Source organism: Melanotaenia boesemani, chromosome 8 (genome assembly GCF_017639745.1).
Source record: "Melanotaenia boesemani isolate fMelBoe1 chromosome 8, fMelBoe1.pri, whole genome shotgun sequence".
Lineage (NCBI taxonomy): Eukaryota > Metazoa > Chordata > Actinopteri > Atheriniformes > Melanotaeniidae > Melanotaenia > Melanotaenia boesemani.
Window position 1 is genome coordinate 20982902 of NC_055689.1, and position 19068 is coordinate 21001969.

Genomic DNA, 19068 nt, shown 5'->3' on the forward strand with positions numbered 1-19068 from the left:
AAATTTTATAGGTATGCAACAAAATAAATGGACAACTCTGTCCAAGTTATGGGGATCTGTCCCTCTGGGATTTATGCCAATGCCTAGTATTAATTTCTGCTCCAAAATATGCTATGTTGGCCTACAAGAAGCAGGTTCTGACAAAACAATTTGTGGCAAAGCTGCTCTAGAAGAAGTCAACCAGGCCATGACATATGTACCTAAACAGAATATAAAAAAAGCTAAAAAACCAAACAAACAAACAACAACAAAAAAAACAAAAACAAAAACAAAACAAAACAAAACAAAACAAAAAAACAACAACAAAAAAAAAAAAAACAATTTAGTTATCTTTCAACAATATGTCCAAAATAAAATCCATAAAAATGTAGAGCCACATAAGACTTCTGTGTATTGCTGTTTAGTGTAGACCAATATTGCTGCAATATGCTCCAAGTACTGTTTTAGACCATTTTAGGGTTTGCCCCTGGAAACAAGCTGTCACTGGCTGAAAGTATTTTATCATACAGTCCAGTTCAGCTCAGACTGACCTCAGTCTACACAAACACTGACTGTATGGTTCTTTAAAACGCCCACAGAGGAGAAACTGTCACTCCAATCGTAAATTAAGACACACTGAGATGAATAATCTCTGTGAAACCTGAGAGGGAATTGTGAATCAGTTCAGTATGTTCTATTGCCATGCCACTCTCTCTCCTCTCCTCTCCCCTCTGTGCTGATGGGAGGAGCGCAATCCTGCGCCTCTGTATAAGAAGTGTTGAACGTACAACAAGGGATTTTACACAGCTACTCAGGAGAAACGAAATGATCTGCCCTGGAGCCGCAGCAAAATGCTGGATGGACACCTACTCCTGGGATGGTTATCGTTCACAGTTATAGTGTATCTTCTCAACTTGCCTGGACCCACCACAGCATACTTCGGGTAAGTTCTGACAGACACGCTGTATACTGCATGCTCAGGATGCTGCTTTCATTGATTTGATTGGTTCCTGAATCGAGAAGCAGTTTTATAAAAAAAATAAAAATTAAATAAAAAATTAAAAGTTAAACACCCGATCTTGTAACTCAATGAGATCGGGCGCTGAAAAGGAACAGAAAGAGTGCAACATAAATAATCTTGATTTATTTTGATTGCATGAGTCCCTGCGGGTCAGCGAGGTGACACCTGGAGGCCTCGCAGCTGGAGTCTGCTGCAGGTTGTCTGCACATGACTTTACCTCACTGAAGCTGCTGAAAAAGAAAAGAAAAAAAGTACCAACGTACAGACGGCAACCAAACCGTAGCCTGTTAACGCAGCGTCTATTAAAGGTAGATTTACGCAGCGTCGGAGTAATGTTGGCTGGGATGGTTCACCCCATTCTTTCCTTGACAATTGAGCCAGCGCCCACTATGAAGTTACCCTTTGGCGTGAATTGAATTGCAGGTAGTGGTCGTGTGATTATTTTGCTGAAACACTTGTAAAATCATATCCTCAGTCGACTCTGAAAACAGCCGCACGGAGCGAAAGGTGAGTGTATATGCCTCAGACTCAACAGCTGGTAACAATAAAGCAATCTGGTGGCCGAAACGTCTGCTCAGCTTGCACAGAAAAATCCCCCCATCCAGCATAAACATCGCACAGCTCTGGCAGGGGTTTTTTCTGCTGCCTCCGTCAGAATATGAAAAACAGTTGGAACATGTGTAAGGAAATTAATCTGAAAAATTCAACGTTGCATGAATCATGTCATACACACAATGATGTTTAATTTAGAAAGAGCACCGGGGCGGATATTTCAATGTAAGGGAACACCTTGGATTTTAGGTGTAGTCCATATAATCTACACATCAAAGTAGCAAGCTAGTGCTGCAGTTTGGAGCAGCACTTAGTTTCTGAACGTTTACCGTTCTGGGCAAGGTCAGTCAAAGTGAGGTCAACGTGTAAGGTGGGACAGGACAGAAGTCATGTTTCACCTGCAGCAATGTTTTTGAATCTGAAAAGTTTGTGGAATGCACAATGTACACTGCAAAGAAGCATCTCCTACTAAACACAAAGTTAGTGTTCTCCCAAACAACAACAACAACAAAAAAAGAAACCCACTGAGCACACACAGACAAATGCTTGTAGACTGCAGAGTGATGACACTTGAGGCCTTTCCAGCAGAGTCAAATTTATGGTAGGTATGGGTGTTGTGCAGGATCCCAGAGTGTTAGGTGATCTGGGAACTGTCTTCTGCAAAAGTGCAGAAGAAATGTCCCCCTAAAGTCCTCTTAGACTTGCATGTTAGACCTGTCGACTGGTTGAAATGGGTTTTGCCTTCTCCTGAATGATCTTGTAAAACAAGGACACTGGTTTTGAAACCACTAAAACAATCATAATTAACCAGACTGTTGTAAGTTGCAGAAGCTTTTTTGGATCCCTGGATAATGTTATTCTCTTTGGTGTTGCAACAAAGTCTTGGCACTCATCCTTGAACGTGATGCAAAAACATTGTATAACACCTGTAAAAGGTCTGCATGATGGAAAAATCTCAGTCTCTCTGAAAAAGCATTATGATGTGTGACACTGATGCCGTATTGAATGTGTTCTCTGTCACTGACTTGGTTTTTGGTTTCTCTTCTGTTCTAAAATTGCATTGGAAGGACAAATGTAACCCCGCTCTCTGTTTCTGTCTCTCTTCCTGTTGCAGTGTCGCCCTTGGCAGGCGGTGTTTAATTAAAGTTGATGTGCCAAATTGGCACTCACATCAGCTTTAATGGTCCTAATGGTAATGCATATTTACTTATTCAGTTAGCACTTGTTTTCAGTCCCCTCTGTCAATCTGTTCTCTATCTGTGGCCTGTGTAGTGCAGAGAGACATGTGGTATTACGATACTCCAGATTTATTATTTTGTGGCCCAGTGAGAGGGGAATATGAATGAGTGTCAATGAATGATTTAGCCCCGCAGCTGAGAAACATGAAACATACGGAAAGAGCCTGCACAGGTGACACAGATACAAAATGTGACTGCCCTGTGGCTGGCTTCCCAGAAACCTGACACTGGTGACGCTTAGGCTTTGACTTGGGATTGGGGGGGGGGGGTACTAATACAAACCTGTTCAAATAAATATTCCATGAGCATAAAGCATCCTAGGGCCTCTTGGGTACTGATTTACTCAAAATAGAGGGTCAATGTTGCATACCCAATTTCCAGAGTGCGGTGGAGCGTAAGTGTAACATAAACACAACCTCTCCTGGCCATAGTCTGCTCAGCCGAGGGTGGGGTGGGATTCCTGGAGTAGTTGAGCACCCGCTTAAATTGTCATCCTTTGCCACAAGAATGTGAACACTCATTTTTACTCCCTTAGCCTGTGGTGGCAGGTGCTGATTCTGCTACCCCATTATCATCAGATTTCAGTTCTGAGATGCTCTCTAAGCTTTCCTTATGCTTACAATTACAGCATCTTGATAAGATGGGGAGTTTGTTTCCAGCTTAGCTGACCCTCGTCAGGGCTTTACAGCTGTCTGAGATATCTCTGTTGGTTTAAATTTGAGTGTTGGTAAAAGGCATGTCATTCTGTGGTCTTGTAAACTGGGCTGAATGTGAGTCCTCAAACTGAGTCAAGAGTTTGTTTTTATTTAGTTCATGTGCGACATATACAGGAAGGCTGCCCACAGTCATGCGACTGGGATTTACCAATCAGAGGCACCACAGCATGTGGAAGAAGCAAATATAGCGGTGTGATATCTTTCATCAATTTGTTCCAATATTCTTTCAGATGGCATTAATTGTTTTCAGTGCTCCAATAAGTGAAGCAGTTTGCCAAAAATAGCAAAATGTCAAATGGGATGTGTGCAAATTCATTAAAGGATTTTTCTGTATGGAGCTGGAAAGTTATTTATTTATTACAAATGACTTTTCGGAGTTGGTTTCTGGTGTGCATCAAACAGCAGCATCTTTTCAAAGGAGTCTCAGTTCTGTAGCATGGCACAGAAAATGTTACAATTTGTTTTTTAAGCTGCTCCATGTAACCATTTCCTCTGGTTCCCTCCTGTCTTCTGGCTTGCCTGCCTTATGTGCGTGCTGGCATGCCTGCAGTGGTTTGTGGGGAGCTCCTGGGTGATTACCACTCATTAGAAGGAGCAGAGTTAGTGTGGGCTCAGGCTGGCGTTGCCTGGCAGACAGTGGTGGCAGGCGTCTCATTACCAGGCCTTAAAGACTGATTAGCGCTGACGTGCAGCAGGGCGGGAGCACCATTGATAGAGGGATTTCCCAAATTTCATAGGATATCCTGTGGCTACAGCCACACCTCTAAGGGTATCACTTTAGCATGAACTAAGAAGATAGAACCAATTTGGAAAGAATCCTGTGACACTGTAGTTTGATGGGATCACGCAAACCTGGATGCTTGGACAGCCTCTTTCAAAAGATTGAGCTTTTTTTTCCCCCTTTTCTTTATATTTCTGTTTTGATGTATCCAAATTCAAGCTTAGCCATGATCTGTTTTGAGTACTACATCTATATTCCATATAGAACAGCATGCTACGCCCATGGATGCCACATGGTGGTGCAGGTGGTGGCTCTTAATCAGGAAATTCCTGTATAATTTCTGGAGAATTGGAGTAGAAATTAAAAAACTTTAAATTTAAGGACAAGAAACTCTTTGCAAAAAGAATGTTAACTATATGATGCTTAATTGTCAACATGCATAGTGTTCAAAATGTTCATTAACTTAATTTTACAGAGGGGAGAGTCGGAAAACTCACTTATCTGCACAGATACTGTCTTGATGCACACATTTTGCTCAGCAAATCACAGAAAAACAAATTGGAACACACCTTTTGCCAAGATGGTTTCAGTGTTCTCTCTAATGGGTTGTTATGGGGCTTATACTGTATAATAGCATGATTGTACAGGATATTCTTGAAGATTATATGCTTTGGGCAAGCTTTTCAAATGTGTTAATGCTCACATGTAGCATGCTCACATCCTGAAGCTCTAGTGTCATTAGCATGCTGAAGAGTATGACACAGCTGTAAGACATGTTTAATTAGGAAAATGCATCCGCTTCAGCTCATTGCCAGCAGTCAGCTGTGCACTTTGTTGGATAGTTAGAAAAAACAAGAAGAAAACTGAAGGAAACGCTTGTTGCTCACACTGCAAACATATGATGATCTTTGCAGATGGAGCTAGAGACATGGGTAATTTACAAAACAGGAAAACTAATATAAACTCAAGATTGGTTTAGTGGTCAGGCATTGATGAGATGAGGCTAGTTAGTGCGACCGCTATGTCCTGTGTTTTCCATTCTAGACCACAGGCAAGCTTTTTTTTTTTTATTTTTCCTTTTCAATTTCTCCCAGTCTATTAGGATAGAGGAGACGTGTTACCTTACATGCAGCATCAAGACTGTCAGGTAGAATAAAACTTCATAAACGGATTTGGTGATATATAGAATATGTCTGTATTTAGCTAAAAGAATGGTTAATTAATATTTTTCTTCTCAGAAGTTCAGGAATGTTGAAGGTGAACGTTTTGAAAATGCAGGACAGCATGGTCTGAATGACCATTTTCAAGAGTCTCATTAGAGCTTGACTTAATATAGATTTACAGTTCCTCCTTAAATGTGTATTTGTCAGACGACTTTATACACTGTTTGAACCCAAAGGCCTTTTTATTTACAAGCCTTAGCAGTAATCTGAGAATGGACACAGTCAGATGTACACTGACATTGATGGGCAGGGACATGGCAGACATCCCAGGATTAACCCTGGAAGAGTGCTTGTTCATTTACATGACTTTCAACGCGTTACTTCAGCTATAATCATCACACTTTTGTAGAGTCAAACTGTTTCACTCCAGGCAATTTATGAGCTGTGTATGTGCACAAAAACAGGTGTCAGGTAACGCTGACTTAACAACACTTTTTGGTTAGAGCTTTAGTATATTTTAAAGGATATTAAAATGAACCCTGTTGCATGTCAGGGCTTTGGTCTTTTGGCCAAAACAAATAGATAAATAGAAATTTTCTGTAGTAGGAATAAATGACACTTAATGAACTGAAGTTAGCAAGATGTGCGTTTCAAATAACAAAGTAGCTTGGGTTTCGTTTTGGATTTTGTGGTTTGACTCTTGTAAATATGTGCTTTGTTGGAGTGCTTTGGGTTTACAGTGAAGCAGTTTGTTCTCTCACCAAATAACCACAATCTGGCTCTCGTGTTAGCTTGTGGAATCGGTAAGAGCAGTACAGTATGTGTGCCTTAACGTGTCTGGTGTGTCGGTGCACTGGTACAGGGCTGCTCTGTGCCATGGCGTGGGCTTGATCAAGGGAGTCATGCGGACACTGCTGCGCGCCCAATCTGTGCCAGTCACACAGTGACTATAACTGAGCTGCTGACCTTAGAAGCCTTGAGTTCTCACATAGCAGTTAAACCTCTTACCATGCCCCACACTCCCATTCCCAAACCCAGGTGCTGTTGTACCACTATGGATTGAAAAATTGGGCTAAGCAGTAAATTTCCTCATTGTTAAAAATATATACATATATATTTTTTTCTTCTTTGATTCATTACTACTTTTTTAGTATAGCCTTTTCTATGATGCAAAAAATTAGATTAAATTAAGTTATGTTTATTGTACTGTATTATGTCATTTACATAAAAATGTGAAGTACAGGAACTCAACCTGATCATTTCAAGCGTGGGAGTAGTGCAACATGCGCTATGTTGGCTGTAAATGACCAGACAGGACAGCAGATGACATAACTTTGGGTCATATCCTGTTAAGTCATACAAGATAATGCCCCCCCCCCTCCTTCCGACTGCCCTACCCCAGACTGAATTGCAGCACTTCCCGATGTTGCATGACATTCCCAGTGTGCAGAAAGGCTCATTATTCAACTAATAATGACTTACTAAATCACAGACCAGCACCACATTATTTTCAAAGTCGTTTTGTCATGTTACTGTACTGTGTCAGCCACAGCTTGTTGGGAGTAATCACAATACCCAATGCTTTCAACCAGGGGCTAATCTAATCTAAGCCACAAACATATTTTTTCTCCCACTTTTTCATGTTAATGCTTCAGGCAATGAGCAGTATCACCATGGGGAAAATGTCAGCGTTAAGGTACCATTACTCTTTCTTTTTTTCATATAAATTTTATGGAGGTGGACAATAGCATGGAGACTCCCTGAACCAAAGAAGTAATTCAACACTGATTCACGGTTTCTTCAATTATTCAAGTCTAATCTGTGGAGCACATTGTCAGCCATAGCCAGAGTGGGCCAGAGGGAAAACGTCACGCTCACACGCACACTCACATTCCTGCTACCTCTGGCACGGCCTGGGCTGTGATACACCAGATGGGACTTGGGCAGGGTGGTCTGAAGTTTATCCAATATTTCTGAGAAAAGCATGTTACCTCCCCCTCAAATAAGGAGCATTTTAAACGCTGTGAAGGCAGGAAGAAAAAGTAAAAGAGAGTAGTAGTAGTTTAGTACTGATGAGTTTAATTTCCTATGGAAAGTGAGTGTTTAATGATTAATAACTCTTATTTTCTATTACCAAAAGTTAATCTCAACCAAGTAGTTTGTTTGTCTTCATGACAGTTGAACTTCTTCAAAATACATGTCCACATCTGTCATTTTCTTGTAAAGATTAAGCTAATAGAAAGTGGTGGTTTTGTCTAGTTCAGGCTTTGTTTTAAGCCAACAGCTGGGCCAGATGATTGACATCCGTTTAGAGTAATTGACCACTGGGAATAGGGGAAGTTCGGAGAGCTGGAAAAAGAGGCAGAGGGGAAAGGCGAGGAGGGAGGCGGGGTGGGGGTGGGGGTTAGTTGTGATCTACGAGACACCAGACCACACAACCTGCAAGTTCAGGCTGATGGAGAAATTGTGGCTTTTGTGCTTTTTCTGCCTGGGCGCATTCAGCCACGACAGACTCTTGTAGGTAGGTGTTGACTTAAGGTTGTTAGAGCCCATATCCATTTGCACATGAATGCACGTACACAGGCGTATGCATAGTAACCACATACACAAATTAGTTTAAATTAGTTAAAAAAACAGACTCTTGCTGAAAATGATCAGAACATAAATTCAAAGGTGATGTGCTGTTGTGGTAGTTTTTATTTTCAGTGATTTTAGATAAGCAATTTTATTTGCTTATAAACAGAAAATTGAAATATCATCTCAAGGGAAAATGTGTTTTGTTTGGTTTATAATAACTGAGTCAGTTGTCTATGTTGGATCTACAATTTGTCAAGTTTCAGCTTGTTTCAGTTTTGGCTATTTTTACCTGACTGAACTGCCTTTGTTTATACATAGTTCTGTGAGTCTATGAACAACACAAGCAGCTACAAAAACACGTGTTTTGTAGTTTATATTTGCACAAAGTCAAAGTAAGGGTGATGTTTTCCACTATGTTAGAGTTTAGGCATTATTACAATTCCTTGAATATTTGCATACCTGACTAATGAAGAGTGTGCAAAAGTACCAGCTGAGGGTCACTTCCAGGACTGTAGTGTGAAGCCAGAAAGGGAGTGATGATGGCGAAGTTTAGAGCTAGTCAATGATTTCCTCAAGGGATCGACTCGAAGGCTCCATTGTGTGAAATGAGGCATTTTCAATGAACCCGCTGCATTGGAAAATGTATATAAAGTAAATGTCACGGGCAATGGGAGGTGCTGACAGGTAAAGAGAAGGGACTAAACAAACTTCAGTGTTACTAAGTGAAAGACCGTGTAGGAGGTGCAGTGCTACAGTAGGTCAGCAATGTCTGTGAGGAGTGTGTAGAGGCAAGCGTGTAAATGGAAAAAAGCAAAGCTGAGCAAACATCAGCAAGAATCCAGCTTCGCATTGGATAATAATGACTTTTATATATTGGCCTTATATTCCATGTGTAATCGGTGTTGCTGTGCCAACACCTCAAACAGCACCTCAAACAAAAACACCTACAGAAAACAGTACATAATATGAAAACACATGCTCTAATTCAGTATTAAGGAGACACTGTGGAGGTGCATGCCTTTCAATAAAGATTATGTACACCGTCTACTTCAGAGGCACCTGTTTCAACTAGTTGTCCTACTATAGTAAATAAATAACTTATTGCTTCTCATTCCATTTGACTATTGTACTTAGCAACTGCTTCAGTTAGCATTCATGCAGCCTTTATATAAGAATACATTCTTTTAGCTGTCTTATTTCTGTCTTATTTATTTGTCTTATGTTTCCCTGACAACCACTTTCTGCTGTGCAGTGTGATGAATACTCCTGTGGTGGATTGAATGAGCATGTGATGCTACATTGCAGTGTATTCTGTGAAAAGCAATACATTGGCGAGTATACGTTTTCCTCAGCCCATTCTTTGTCCACTATAAACAGGCACACTGAATTCTGTTATTTCTCATGTTTTCCTTTTTCCTGAATCATAATTATGGAACTTGTTACTTGTTTTGAATTAATATATCCAAATTCAAAACTGAAGAAACAGTTTGTGAATTTGTGATGTATTGAGGAAACACAAATGATTCCTCTGAATCCACGTGGAAAGTGTTTTGGCATTTCTCTGGAATTGCCTTTGTCTTTAATTTAACTTAAATACCTCTACTGTTTATCATTTTGCATACATGTAGGTTGTCAGCAGATAGTGCTCCAACAGTTTTCAATTGGAGTTTTCTTGTAGTCTAACACATATGCTGATTTAAGAGCTGCATCAAATGTATTTCTTAATCAAAATGATATGCACATATGTTTTTATAGTCTAGCTGAGCTTAACATTAAAAACATGTGTTCTTTGTGTTGTAGTACAGTTTAACTGCAAGAGAGACTTGACTTCATATACTTTTGTGTCAAAAACTGTGTTTACAAAGTTTGCCAGAGTAAACATTAGTAACTCCGGTGCCCATCCATCTGTAAACTGAGTCAAATGACTTGTACCCTCTGAACTATTTGGCTCAACAGGCACTAAGACCACAAACAAGATGGGAAAACACATTTTGTTTAGCTGAGGTAGCAGTTCACCAGTCTGCTCCTTGTTAGGAGTCACTGGGATGCTGTTGCTCATTCTTCACACAAGCATGCACGCCCGTGCGCACACTCACACACACACACACATTTATATATAGGCCTATATATTACAGATTTAATTTTATGAACTTGTCATTGGTTTTACTAATTTGTTCTCCAAATGAGTTGAATTAGTTCATCCTTCAATAAAACTTCTGATTGATAATTATTTCACATCATCATATTGGAATGTGTGACCCTTTTTGTGTGACAGCAGGAGTCAGAGTCCTGCCTCCAGTTAGTGTCTTTCATAGCCAGCAAGTTGCAATCAGCTCTAAACTCAGCCGTGGGCTCAACTCTTTCAAATATTAGGGTGTAAATTCACTTAAGTTTTAATTACTATCATCGTCATTATTTTTAATCATGGAGGGAAAACTGAAACTGTACATCTGTGTATATCTGCAATATTATTTAACTATGTTCTGGTCCGTCAGAGCGGAAACATTGCACAAGAGTGAGGCCTGGCCAGTAGCTTCTTCTCTGGAGATGTGAAAAAGTATTTGTCTCTCCTCTATGCTTTGCCCTCAGGCTGTCTTAGCCATAAATATGCCTTTGTGTAAAAAGCCATGGAGACAGTAGTGCTGAGATCAGTGTCATGTCATCATTGGCCTTCCTCCAGCTCTACTCAGACCATCTTTTTGTGTCAGACAAGCAGACATCATGCAGACATTTCAGGCCTGTCACTCTGAGGGTCTTTGTTTTGGCAGGCATATGGGCTTTTTGAAAGGTTTGAAGTCTTTCTGAGGAATGTGTGTGTCATGTAGGTGGTATTAGTAAACTGAGCTCACCATTTGTCAGTTGGGAGTCTTTTTTTGCTATTTCTGAAATAAATTTAACAATTTTGCATTGAAACACATGCTGGTTTTATCCATCCATCTATTTTCTGCCGCTTATCCGGAGTCTGGTCGCAGGGGCAGCTGCCTAGACAGGGAAACCCAGACTTCCCTCACCCCGGCCACATTCACTAGCTCATCACTGCAGACGCCGCACCGATCCGCCTGTCGATCTCCCACTTCTGAGGACCATGATCTCGGACTTGGAGGTGCTGATTCTCATCCCAGCCGCTTACACTCGGCTGTGAATCACTCCAGTGAGAGCTGAAGATCACGGCCCGATGAAGCCAACAGAACCACATCATCCGCAAAGAGCAGAGACCTAATCCTGTGGCCACCAATATCTCTCTCTCTCTCTCTCTCAATATATATATATATATATATATATATATATAATACAGATATTTCAAGTGGTCTGAGGCTAATACTCCACATGACATCATCATTCAATACTTAATCATTTGCTCGTTGTAGAAATGTTGTGGAACGATTGTTGGTCACATGTAACTGTAGCTGGGTCGGCTGGATTTGTTTGTGTTGGAATTGTTAGCATGTTTCCTTGGCGTTACTATCTGAATGTGCTTTAATAAAGCATGAAACAATTAGGGGGGGAATTGCCCTTTGTCAAGAGAGAGAAGCAGCTCTTGTGCATTGCCTTGTTGTGTACCCCATATACCTTATTATGTATACTTTGTAAAAATGGAAAGCATTACTCTTTGACTTTACTGCTCAGATTTTCAGGCAGGCTGTGAATACATTAGAAAAATATGATGTACCAAAGCATCTGCAAACTATTAAGTTGACTGATATGACACTGAGGACTCAAGGGGAAACAATTCAGTCAGTTATTGGACTTAAAAAAACAAATGCTTTGCAGAAGAACTCCTGTGACCCTCCGTTGGAGGCTGTGGTGAATATGAGCAAAAAGAATGTGGATCACCGATCAAGACTTCTATGTGTTAACTAACCTAGTGCGGACAACCACCGATTTCTCTGCAAAATATATAGTAGAACATTTTCATTATTACTTTTTGGCTTTAATAAACTGTATGGCAGGATTCCCATTTGCTGTGGTTACTCCTCAGTCATATAGCTGGATGATCATTAATTTACATGACCATGTGTAGACTTTTTACAAGCAGCTCAGGAAGCACAGAAATTCATGATTGCAATTACTTTCTATACATGTAGTAATGAGCACTTCTTGGTGCAATATAGATGGCTTTAAATGTTGTTAAATTGAAATTAATATGTTTTTCATTGGATATCAGCTCCCAGATTATCATGGAGTTGGAGGCTCCATGAAGCCCCTTCCACTGGCATCTTTTACCCTGCCTATAAGACATCATAGTGGGAAGAGGGAATGCCAAAAGCAGAATCCTACATGGCATCTGTATCATTGATGAGTAAAGCATCTCTTCACACACAAGTGTTCTTTAAAGTTAGACACAGAGGGCATGCAGGCCTGAATATTTGTGTTTTTTTGAGTTCTCTAAATCCATTTATTTTTCACTTTCACTTTAGGGTGTAAAAGAGGCCAGAAATTACACATAATGAACAACTACAGTGCCAGTCCTGCCAGTTGGTGTGACCATTTTGGTCACAGGCTGACAGTCATGTCCCCTGTGTGTGTTGATGAAAGTAATGCTCTGCTTTCCCCATCACAACCTCAGAACGCTGGTCGTAGGTTCTGCCAGCTATGTGGCAGTCCTCGCTTTCTGTGTTTTATATACGCCTCCCTTAAATAAACTGACGAAAGAAGTGCAAGTCCACCACATGTCATACCGTGTTTAGAGCTGAAACTTCAGTTTGCTATATGTCAGTTGGATTACAGGTTCAAAATCCTGAATGCTGGACTTTTTCTATAATAGAAGTGTAAATCCTGCCGTGTTATCGTGTTTAAATCTGCAGCATTGCTTTGACTGACATGCTGTCCCTCAGGATATGGTATAAATATTATACCAAGCATTTGCTGGCTACTGTTTTACATACCATGTTTGTCACATTCACAGCATGCTTCTTTTTAAATTATGTCCAAATGCAAGCTAAATACTTTGTTACTTTATCTAAAAAACCCTCCAGTTTTGAAAACTGACATTTAAGAGTGGCTGCTGTCTCTTGATAGTTGTAAAAATGAGAAAAGGGTGCCAGAAACTTGAAGCAAAGACAAACAGTAACTCCTCCACTTTTGCAGAGATTTGCTCTCTTCTCAGACATGCCTTGTGGTGGAGGTTGATCTCAATCTCCAAAAAATGTTGAATTCCCCTGAACATTAACCACCAGCCAGCTGAATTCATCTGAACATTAACCAAGCTTTTGAGCATTATATGCCCCAGCTGTGCTTCCTGTGCTGTTTGTGTAGTATATCTTTGCAACTTTTATTGTTTACCCAGGAAGGTCAGCATCCTGTGCTTTATTGGATGTATCCACTCTCTCAGTGCACACTGTTTCAACTGGCATGTCTGTGTTCTTTCCTTCTAGGTTGACAGGTAATGAACCGTTGTCTATCCTGCCACTGAACTCTCTACCAGAAGAGACCACGGGCAGGGCCCACTACAAGCTGTGCGACCGGCTCAAACTGGAAAAGAAGCAGCGCAGGATGTGCAGACGAGACCCGGGCGTAGCAGAAACCCTGAGGGAAGCTATCATCATGAGCGCCCTAGAATGCCAGCATCAATTCCGCTTTGAGAGGTGGAACTGCACCTTAGAGGGGCGCCACCGAGCCAACATATTAAAAAGAGGTTTGTTAATATGTTATTAATACTCCTTTAATTCTTAATTTAAAAAATAAACTTGATATATGTGGTCTGTATTGTCCAGTTTCCTCATTTGTTTTTAACATACTTTTCCAGGATTTAAAGAGACAGCCTTCTTGTATGCCATCTCCTCAGCGGGTCTGACACACGCAATGGCCAAAGCTTGTAGCGCTGGGCGGATGGAGCGCTGCACATGTGATGAAGCCCCGGACTTAGAGAACCGTAAGGCCTGGCAGTGGGGAGGCTGCGGGGACAACCTCAAATATGCCAACAAGTTTGTCAAGGACTTCCTGGGCAAACGCTCTAACAAGGACCTGCGCGCACGTGTGGACATGCACAACACAAATGTGGGCATGAAGGTAAGAACAGACTTGCTTTTATCGATGATGTAATTTTCCTTGTTAGAAAAGTCCAACACTTCCAGCTGCACCACTGAAACTAAGGTCTTTCTTAAAATCTAAGCCAAAAACGAAGGTCAGAGTTTCTTGGCTTCTGCAGAACCAATTTTAAAAGATTATCATATAATCTTTGGATTGTCGCTTTCACTTTAAAACGAAGAGCAGCGGTATATTATTAGTAATTATTTTCTCCACATTGCTGCTTGACTTTATTTTAAGATATAACAGACAGTTATTCATGAGCATTTAAATGATGTCACAAACATTTTAGGGAGTTACATTAAAAGAAAAATCAAAGCTGATTACACAATGATTCCATAGCAATATATTTCCAACAATTGTCAACTTAATTTTCCTTTCATTAAAGTAATCATTTCCACCAGTGAGAATAACAAAGGCTGAGTTTCAGCATACATTAATCTGACCAGAACATACTCATAAAGAAACTCATTTGAACAGAGTAAGTTAAATTTGAACCCCGAAAAGTACTTTTAACATAGATGTTGGCCACATTAATCACAACCAACAACACTCACTCGCTGATCCTGGGTATACTGTTCTACTTTATCTTGGTTTTGCCTTCTGTTATGCAGTTTAAACATAACAGCACCGCTAACAGACAGCATTCCAAAACAAAGTATTAAGTTCAACTTCAAACATATATTTTAAATGAGCAAAGAAGAATTAAAAGTGGCTTTTATGCTGATTGAGTTCTCCAGGAAGGACGTTTGGGAGAGTGAAATAACTGAAGAAAGTAGCGTGGAGTTTAAAAACCTGGGAACAAAAGATACATAAACTGATTAAAGTCATTCCTACTGTAAAAGTGTTGAGTTCTAAAAGTGCTCATTAGGTTATATTTGGTTTTCCCTCTGAAAAGATAGGCAATGACTCTCATTTGTGCTTTGGCACAATTCAGCAATTGTTTGTGGTGAGCAGATATGGGTTTTTCATCTTGGAAGTGATTTTTAATGGTGAAATAAAAAAAGGGAATGGTTGTAGTCAGTCAAGCCAAAGCAAACTAAAAGGCTGGGATAGGTTTCTCATACTCTTCTCCCTTTGTAACCATTTTCGTTTTGATTTCAAAGTGAGTTATAGCAGAGACACACTTCCCAAATCTGAGCAGACACAAAGTTCTCCCAAAAGATCTTCATATTCAGCGTGGCTGTCCAAAACTCGATCTCTCTGGAGATTTTATTTGTCGTGGAGATTTATAACATTGCTCTTGCTCTTTGTGTGCGTGTGTTATCTGCAGATGTAATGAGTTTTATCACATTTGCTGAGGATAAATCCCCACACAGAGAAGAAAACTAAAATGTGCTAACTTCTGTTACCCCCACCACCACACACACACACACACACACACACACACATACATACATACAGACACACACGTACTGACCACTCAATTTTTCTTGACCTGCTCATGTGATGAATATGCACTTCCTGTTCCCTGATCTCTTTCACCATCTGAGAAAAGAAATGGGAATTCTCCCCAAACCCCATCTAAGACAACGTATTCTTGTCACTAATTTTTGCACACATGCTGCTCTTAAAGTTGTGGTCGATGCAGCAGTGAACTTTGGCTGACAGCTTTAGATGTCAGGACATGATTAAAATAACATGTGGTCTTTTTAGCTGAGAATCACCGAGTTGCCCCTGCAGTCGTATGTATGATTTTTGTAAAGGAAGACTTTCTATATGGTTTGAATTCCCTAGGTTTGTGTAATGACAAAATTACCACACAAAAAGACTAGGTTTAGAAAACACATTGGAAGTCAAAGGATAAATATAAATACCACCTTCCAAATATTAAAGGTTCTTCTTCCCCATGAATGGATGGTCTTTGTTGTACCTTGATAGCTATAACCTCCCATCACTTATGATAATAGCCATCAATTAGATAAATTTAAAGTTCATCCATGGTTATGGCAAAATCAGTTCTCCCACCAAACATTATTCACTTGCCCTTTTATTTGAAGCCTCAGTGTTTATATTGCTTTCCCTTAGTCCACTAGTCAAAAGCAAAGCCTCTAATTAGCTCTTTTTATTATGATATGAAAATTGGCCATGAATGTTATGTCTATAACCCGGCCAACACAGTCCATTCCCTCTTATTCATCTAATTGTGAGCATTAATTGGCTCTTTCAAGTGCTGCTTACTAAACAAAGACTTGTTAACTTGCATAACTTTCATACCTTCAGTGTTTCGCAGTGGTTAACAATATGCCTTTGTCTCTGCCTTAGGCAATCAAGGCTGGAGTGGAGACCACTTGCAAGTGCCATGGCGTCTCCGGTTCCTGCACCGTCCAGACCTGCTGGAGGCAGCTCCTTCCCTTCCATGAGATTGGCAAGCAGCTGAAGCAGCGCTACGAAACCTCTGTCAAGGTCGGCAGCTCCACCAACGAAGCCACTGGGGAAGGAGAGATCTCCACAGGGCGGAGCCAGCAGCAGCAGCCTCTGTCCAGTTTTGGCGATCAGATCCCCCGCACAATGGACCTGCTCCACATCGAGGATTCACCCAATTTCTGTAAACCTAGCAAATACTCAGGGGGCACTGTGGCCCGCAAGTGCTACAAGGACAAGAACTGCGACGCTATCTGTTGTGGGCGAGGTCATAACACGCAAAGTAGAGAGGTGACTGGGCCCTGCCAATGCCAGGTGCGCTGGTGCTGCTACGTGGAATGCAAGCAGTGCACACAAAGAGAAGAGGTCTACACCTGCAAAGGGTAAAGCAAGTCACCTGTCAGTCCCCCTCGGTCAGTGGAGCAAGAAAAATATGGTTGTGTTGGAGACAATTTGTCGTTTTTGTTCTCATGTGAGGTTCTGATTCCAGTATGGGAACAGAAATCTGCAAACAAAATGCGGAGCGAGCCGAGAAGCAATAAGCACTTTGAGGGATTTCTGTGGGTTGGGTTTTGGAGGTCCTGCAGAATAAAAACTTTCATATACAACTAGGTTGACATCCCAAACTTTTTATCTCCTTGATAAAAATACCTTTTAATTTCTTGTTTAAGAAATCTATTGACAACACTCCACAAGACAACAGACAAAAACTGATCATAACGCAGTCAATGAGGATCCAACACAAGGACAGTAACACCAACCGACTCATTTCTTAGGCTTTGGCCAAAGAGGAATAGTGTGCGTTTTTGTATGTGTGTGTGTGTGTGTGCCTGTAAGCACGTGAGCGTTAGGTAGATGGTTAGGGGGAAACGGTTTGTGTTGACCTTTTACAGCAATGAAGATCATATTCGAAGAATGTTTTTTAAAAAAAACTAAACAACAAGGACAGGGTGTAAGAATTAATCTACACATATTCACACTCACACACATTGTGTGTTTGCATATGTATGTAAATAAATTCAGTTATATTGTAATATTATACAAGCCACTTATCTAACTATGTAAAACAAACCACTAACCACACAAATGTTATTCAGTTTGTGTGCTATTGCTCGTTTTTCTTCCTGATTCATGTTGACAAGGCCCTTTGGAAAGCAGCACACTTTTTTGACGTCTTGCTGTGGATAATTTATAGACCCTTTGGGACTACTCCTTCACCAGGAGGAAAAAGAAATAACCATTTTTTTTTCTTTTACATTAATATAATATAAAGCTGTTAGTACATACATTAACAGAAAAAAATTAAACCAGTCAGTTTAGGCTATTCTTGGCCTTGAGCGAACCAGTGTTCAGGGAATAACTTAAACCACTATATGTATTTGGATTAAATAGAAATAGTGCAAATGCAAAGAATATCCAAGCTGGAGATAACAGTGGCCTTATTTAAGCCAACATCATTGCAAGAAGCAACCTTGTGTGACGCGGATAAAACTTTATGGAGCTCTGTGGAGCTTAAATCTTGTTAGTTTTCCTTTTTATAATCTGAAGTTGTAAAGAAAACTGTGGAGAACTGGAGGAATGTAACTCCCTACCATTTCATATCTGTCTTTCCTCTTCAGCTGCCACAATTTGAGCCATATAGACATGCAGTGTGTGCAGTAGAAGTTTAAACAGTACGAGGCAACTGAGACTTAAATCTATCTTGACCTGTGTGCAGTTGTGCTCAAGTGAAGATCAATGCTTAAGTCTCAAAGCTAATATGAACATATTTTATATGACTATTATTTGTGTGATGTTCCACAAATTAAAGTCTACATGTAAATATTGAGGTTTCACTGATGTTTTCTATCTGAAGTCAGTGAAGCTGATTTTATACAAGTTTATTTGCTTTTTCATATTGTTGCCTGGCAGCAAGAGACACAGTTTGACACAGTGTTGCATACTGACCCCACTATGCAAATTACAGTGATACTTTGAAGGAATATTGACATTGCAGGAAACGCACTTACTCGCTTTCTTCAGGGTTGGATGAGAAGATGGCATCACTCTCAGGTCTGTGTAGAGAAATCTAACCCTGCAGCCAACAGAGTTTGTTCAAGAACAGGAGAAAACTTGACAAATCAACCTGTCAGCATTTTTTAAAGCTTATTATTTGGCATGCTGTATCAAAGAACCCCTCTATGAAACCACAACTTGTCTCATTTACTCTTAAGTAAACAAACAGCCTGCAACATGTTAATAAATTATCTTAAAAGCATCAGAAGTAGTGTTTTTTTATTATTTTCAGCTACTAGGCTAACTATTTCCTTTCAGTGTTTATGCTACGCTAAGCTAACTGGCTGCATAATTTAAAAGACATGAGGGAGATATTAATCTCATCTAATACAGGAAGGAAGCAAATGAGTGCAGTTCTCAAATGACCTAATTATCTCCATAAGATATTGCCTCTGTACATAAAAACAAAGCAGACAATAGTATTTTCATTGTATTCGCTGCAGCTTTGGGGAGTATTATAATATATATGATAAAATACAAGACCTTATATGCAATATTTTAGATTGGTGTGATTTAACTACTGAGTGAGGGACACAGCTTTGTAATATAGCACCATTCACGCACTGAAGCCCAAAAGCCCTTTAAAGTATTTAGAGATCTGTATCTATAGATACAGCTCAGTGCAGATTTTGTTTTTCTTTAAACATTTTGATGT

General features: G+C 40.2%; 1 protein-coding gene across 2 annotated transcripts; it reads left to right on the forward strand.

Moving 5' to 3' along the window:
* Positions 1 to 781: 781 nt before the first annotated feature.
* wnt9a (wingless-type MMTV integration site family, member 9A) lies at positions 782 to 18451 on the forward strand. Of its 2 annotated transcripts, XM_041992956.1 has the most exons (5): positions 782 to 922; positions 13343 to 13602; positions 13714 to 13976; positions 16260 to 16771; positions 16849 to 18451. In XM_041992956.1, exons 1-4 carry the CDS (start codon positions 831 to 833, stop codon positions 16743 to 16745), a joined length of 1101 nt encoding a protein of 366 aa, XP_041848890.1. In that variant the 5' UTR covers positions 782 to 830; the 3' UTR covers positions 16746 to 16771; positions 16849 to 18451. The 2 variants fall into 2 exon arrangements, with proteins under 2 accessions (XP_041848890.1, XP_041848889.1); XM_041992955.1 differs by having other exon boundaries at positions 16260 to 18451.
* The last annotated feature ends 617 nt before the right edge of the window (positions 18452 to 19068 follow it).

Bases quoted from the DNA above. Each gene is read 5' to 3' on its own strand.
- wnt9a (XM_041992955.1), top strand. From the start codon at position 831: ATGCTGGATGGACACCTACTCCTGGGATGGTTATCGTTCACAGTTATA. The intron at 923-13,342 runs GTAAGTTCTGAC...CTTTCCTTCTAG, and splicing joins CCCACCACAGCATACTTCGG to GTTGACAGGTAATGAACCGT. The intron at 13,603-13,713 runs GTTTGTTAATAT...ATACTTTTCCAG, and splicing joins AGCCAACATATTAAAAAGAG to GATTTAAAGAGACAGCCTTC.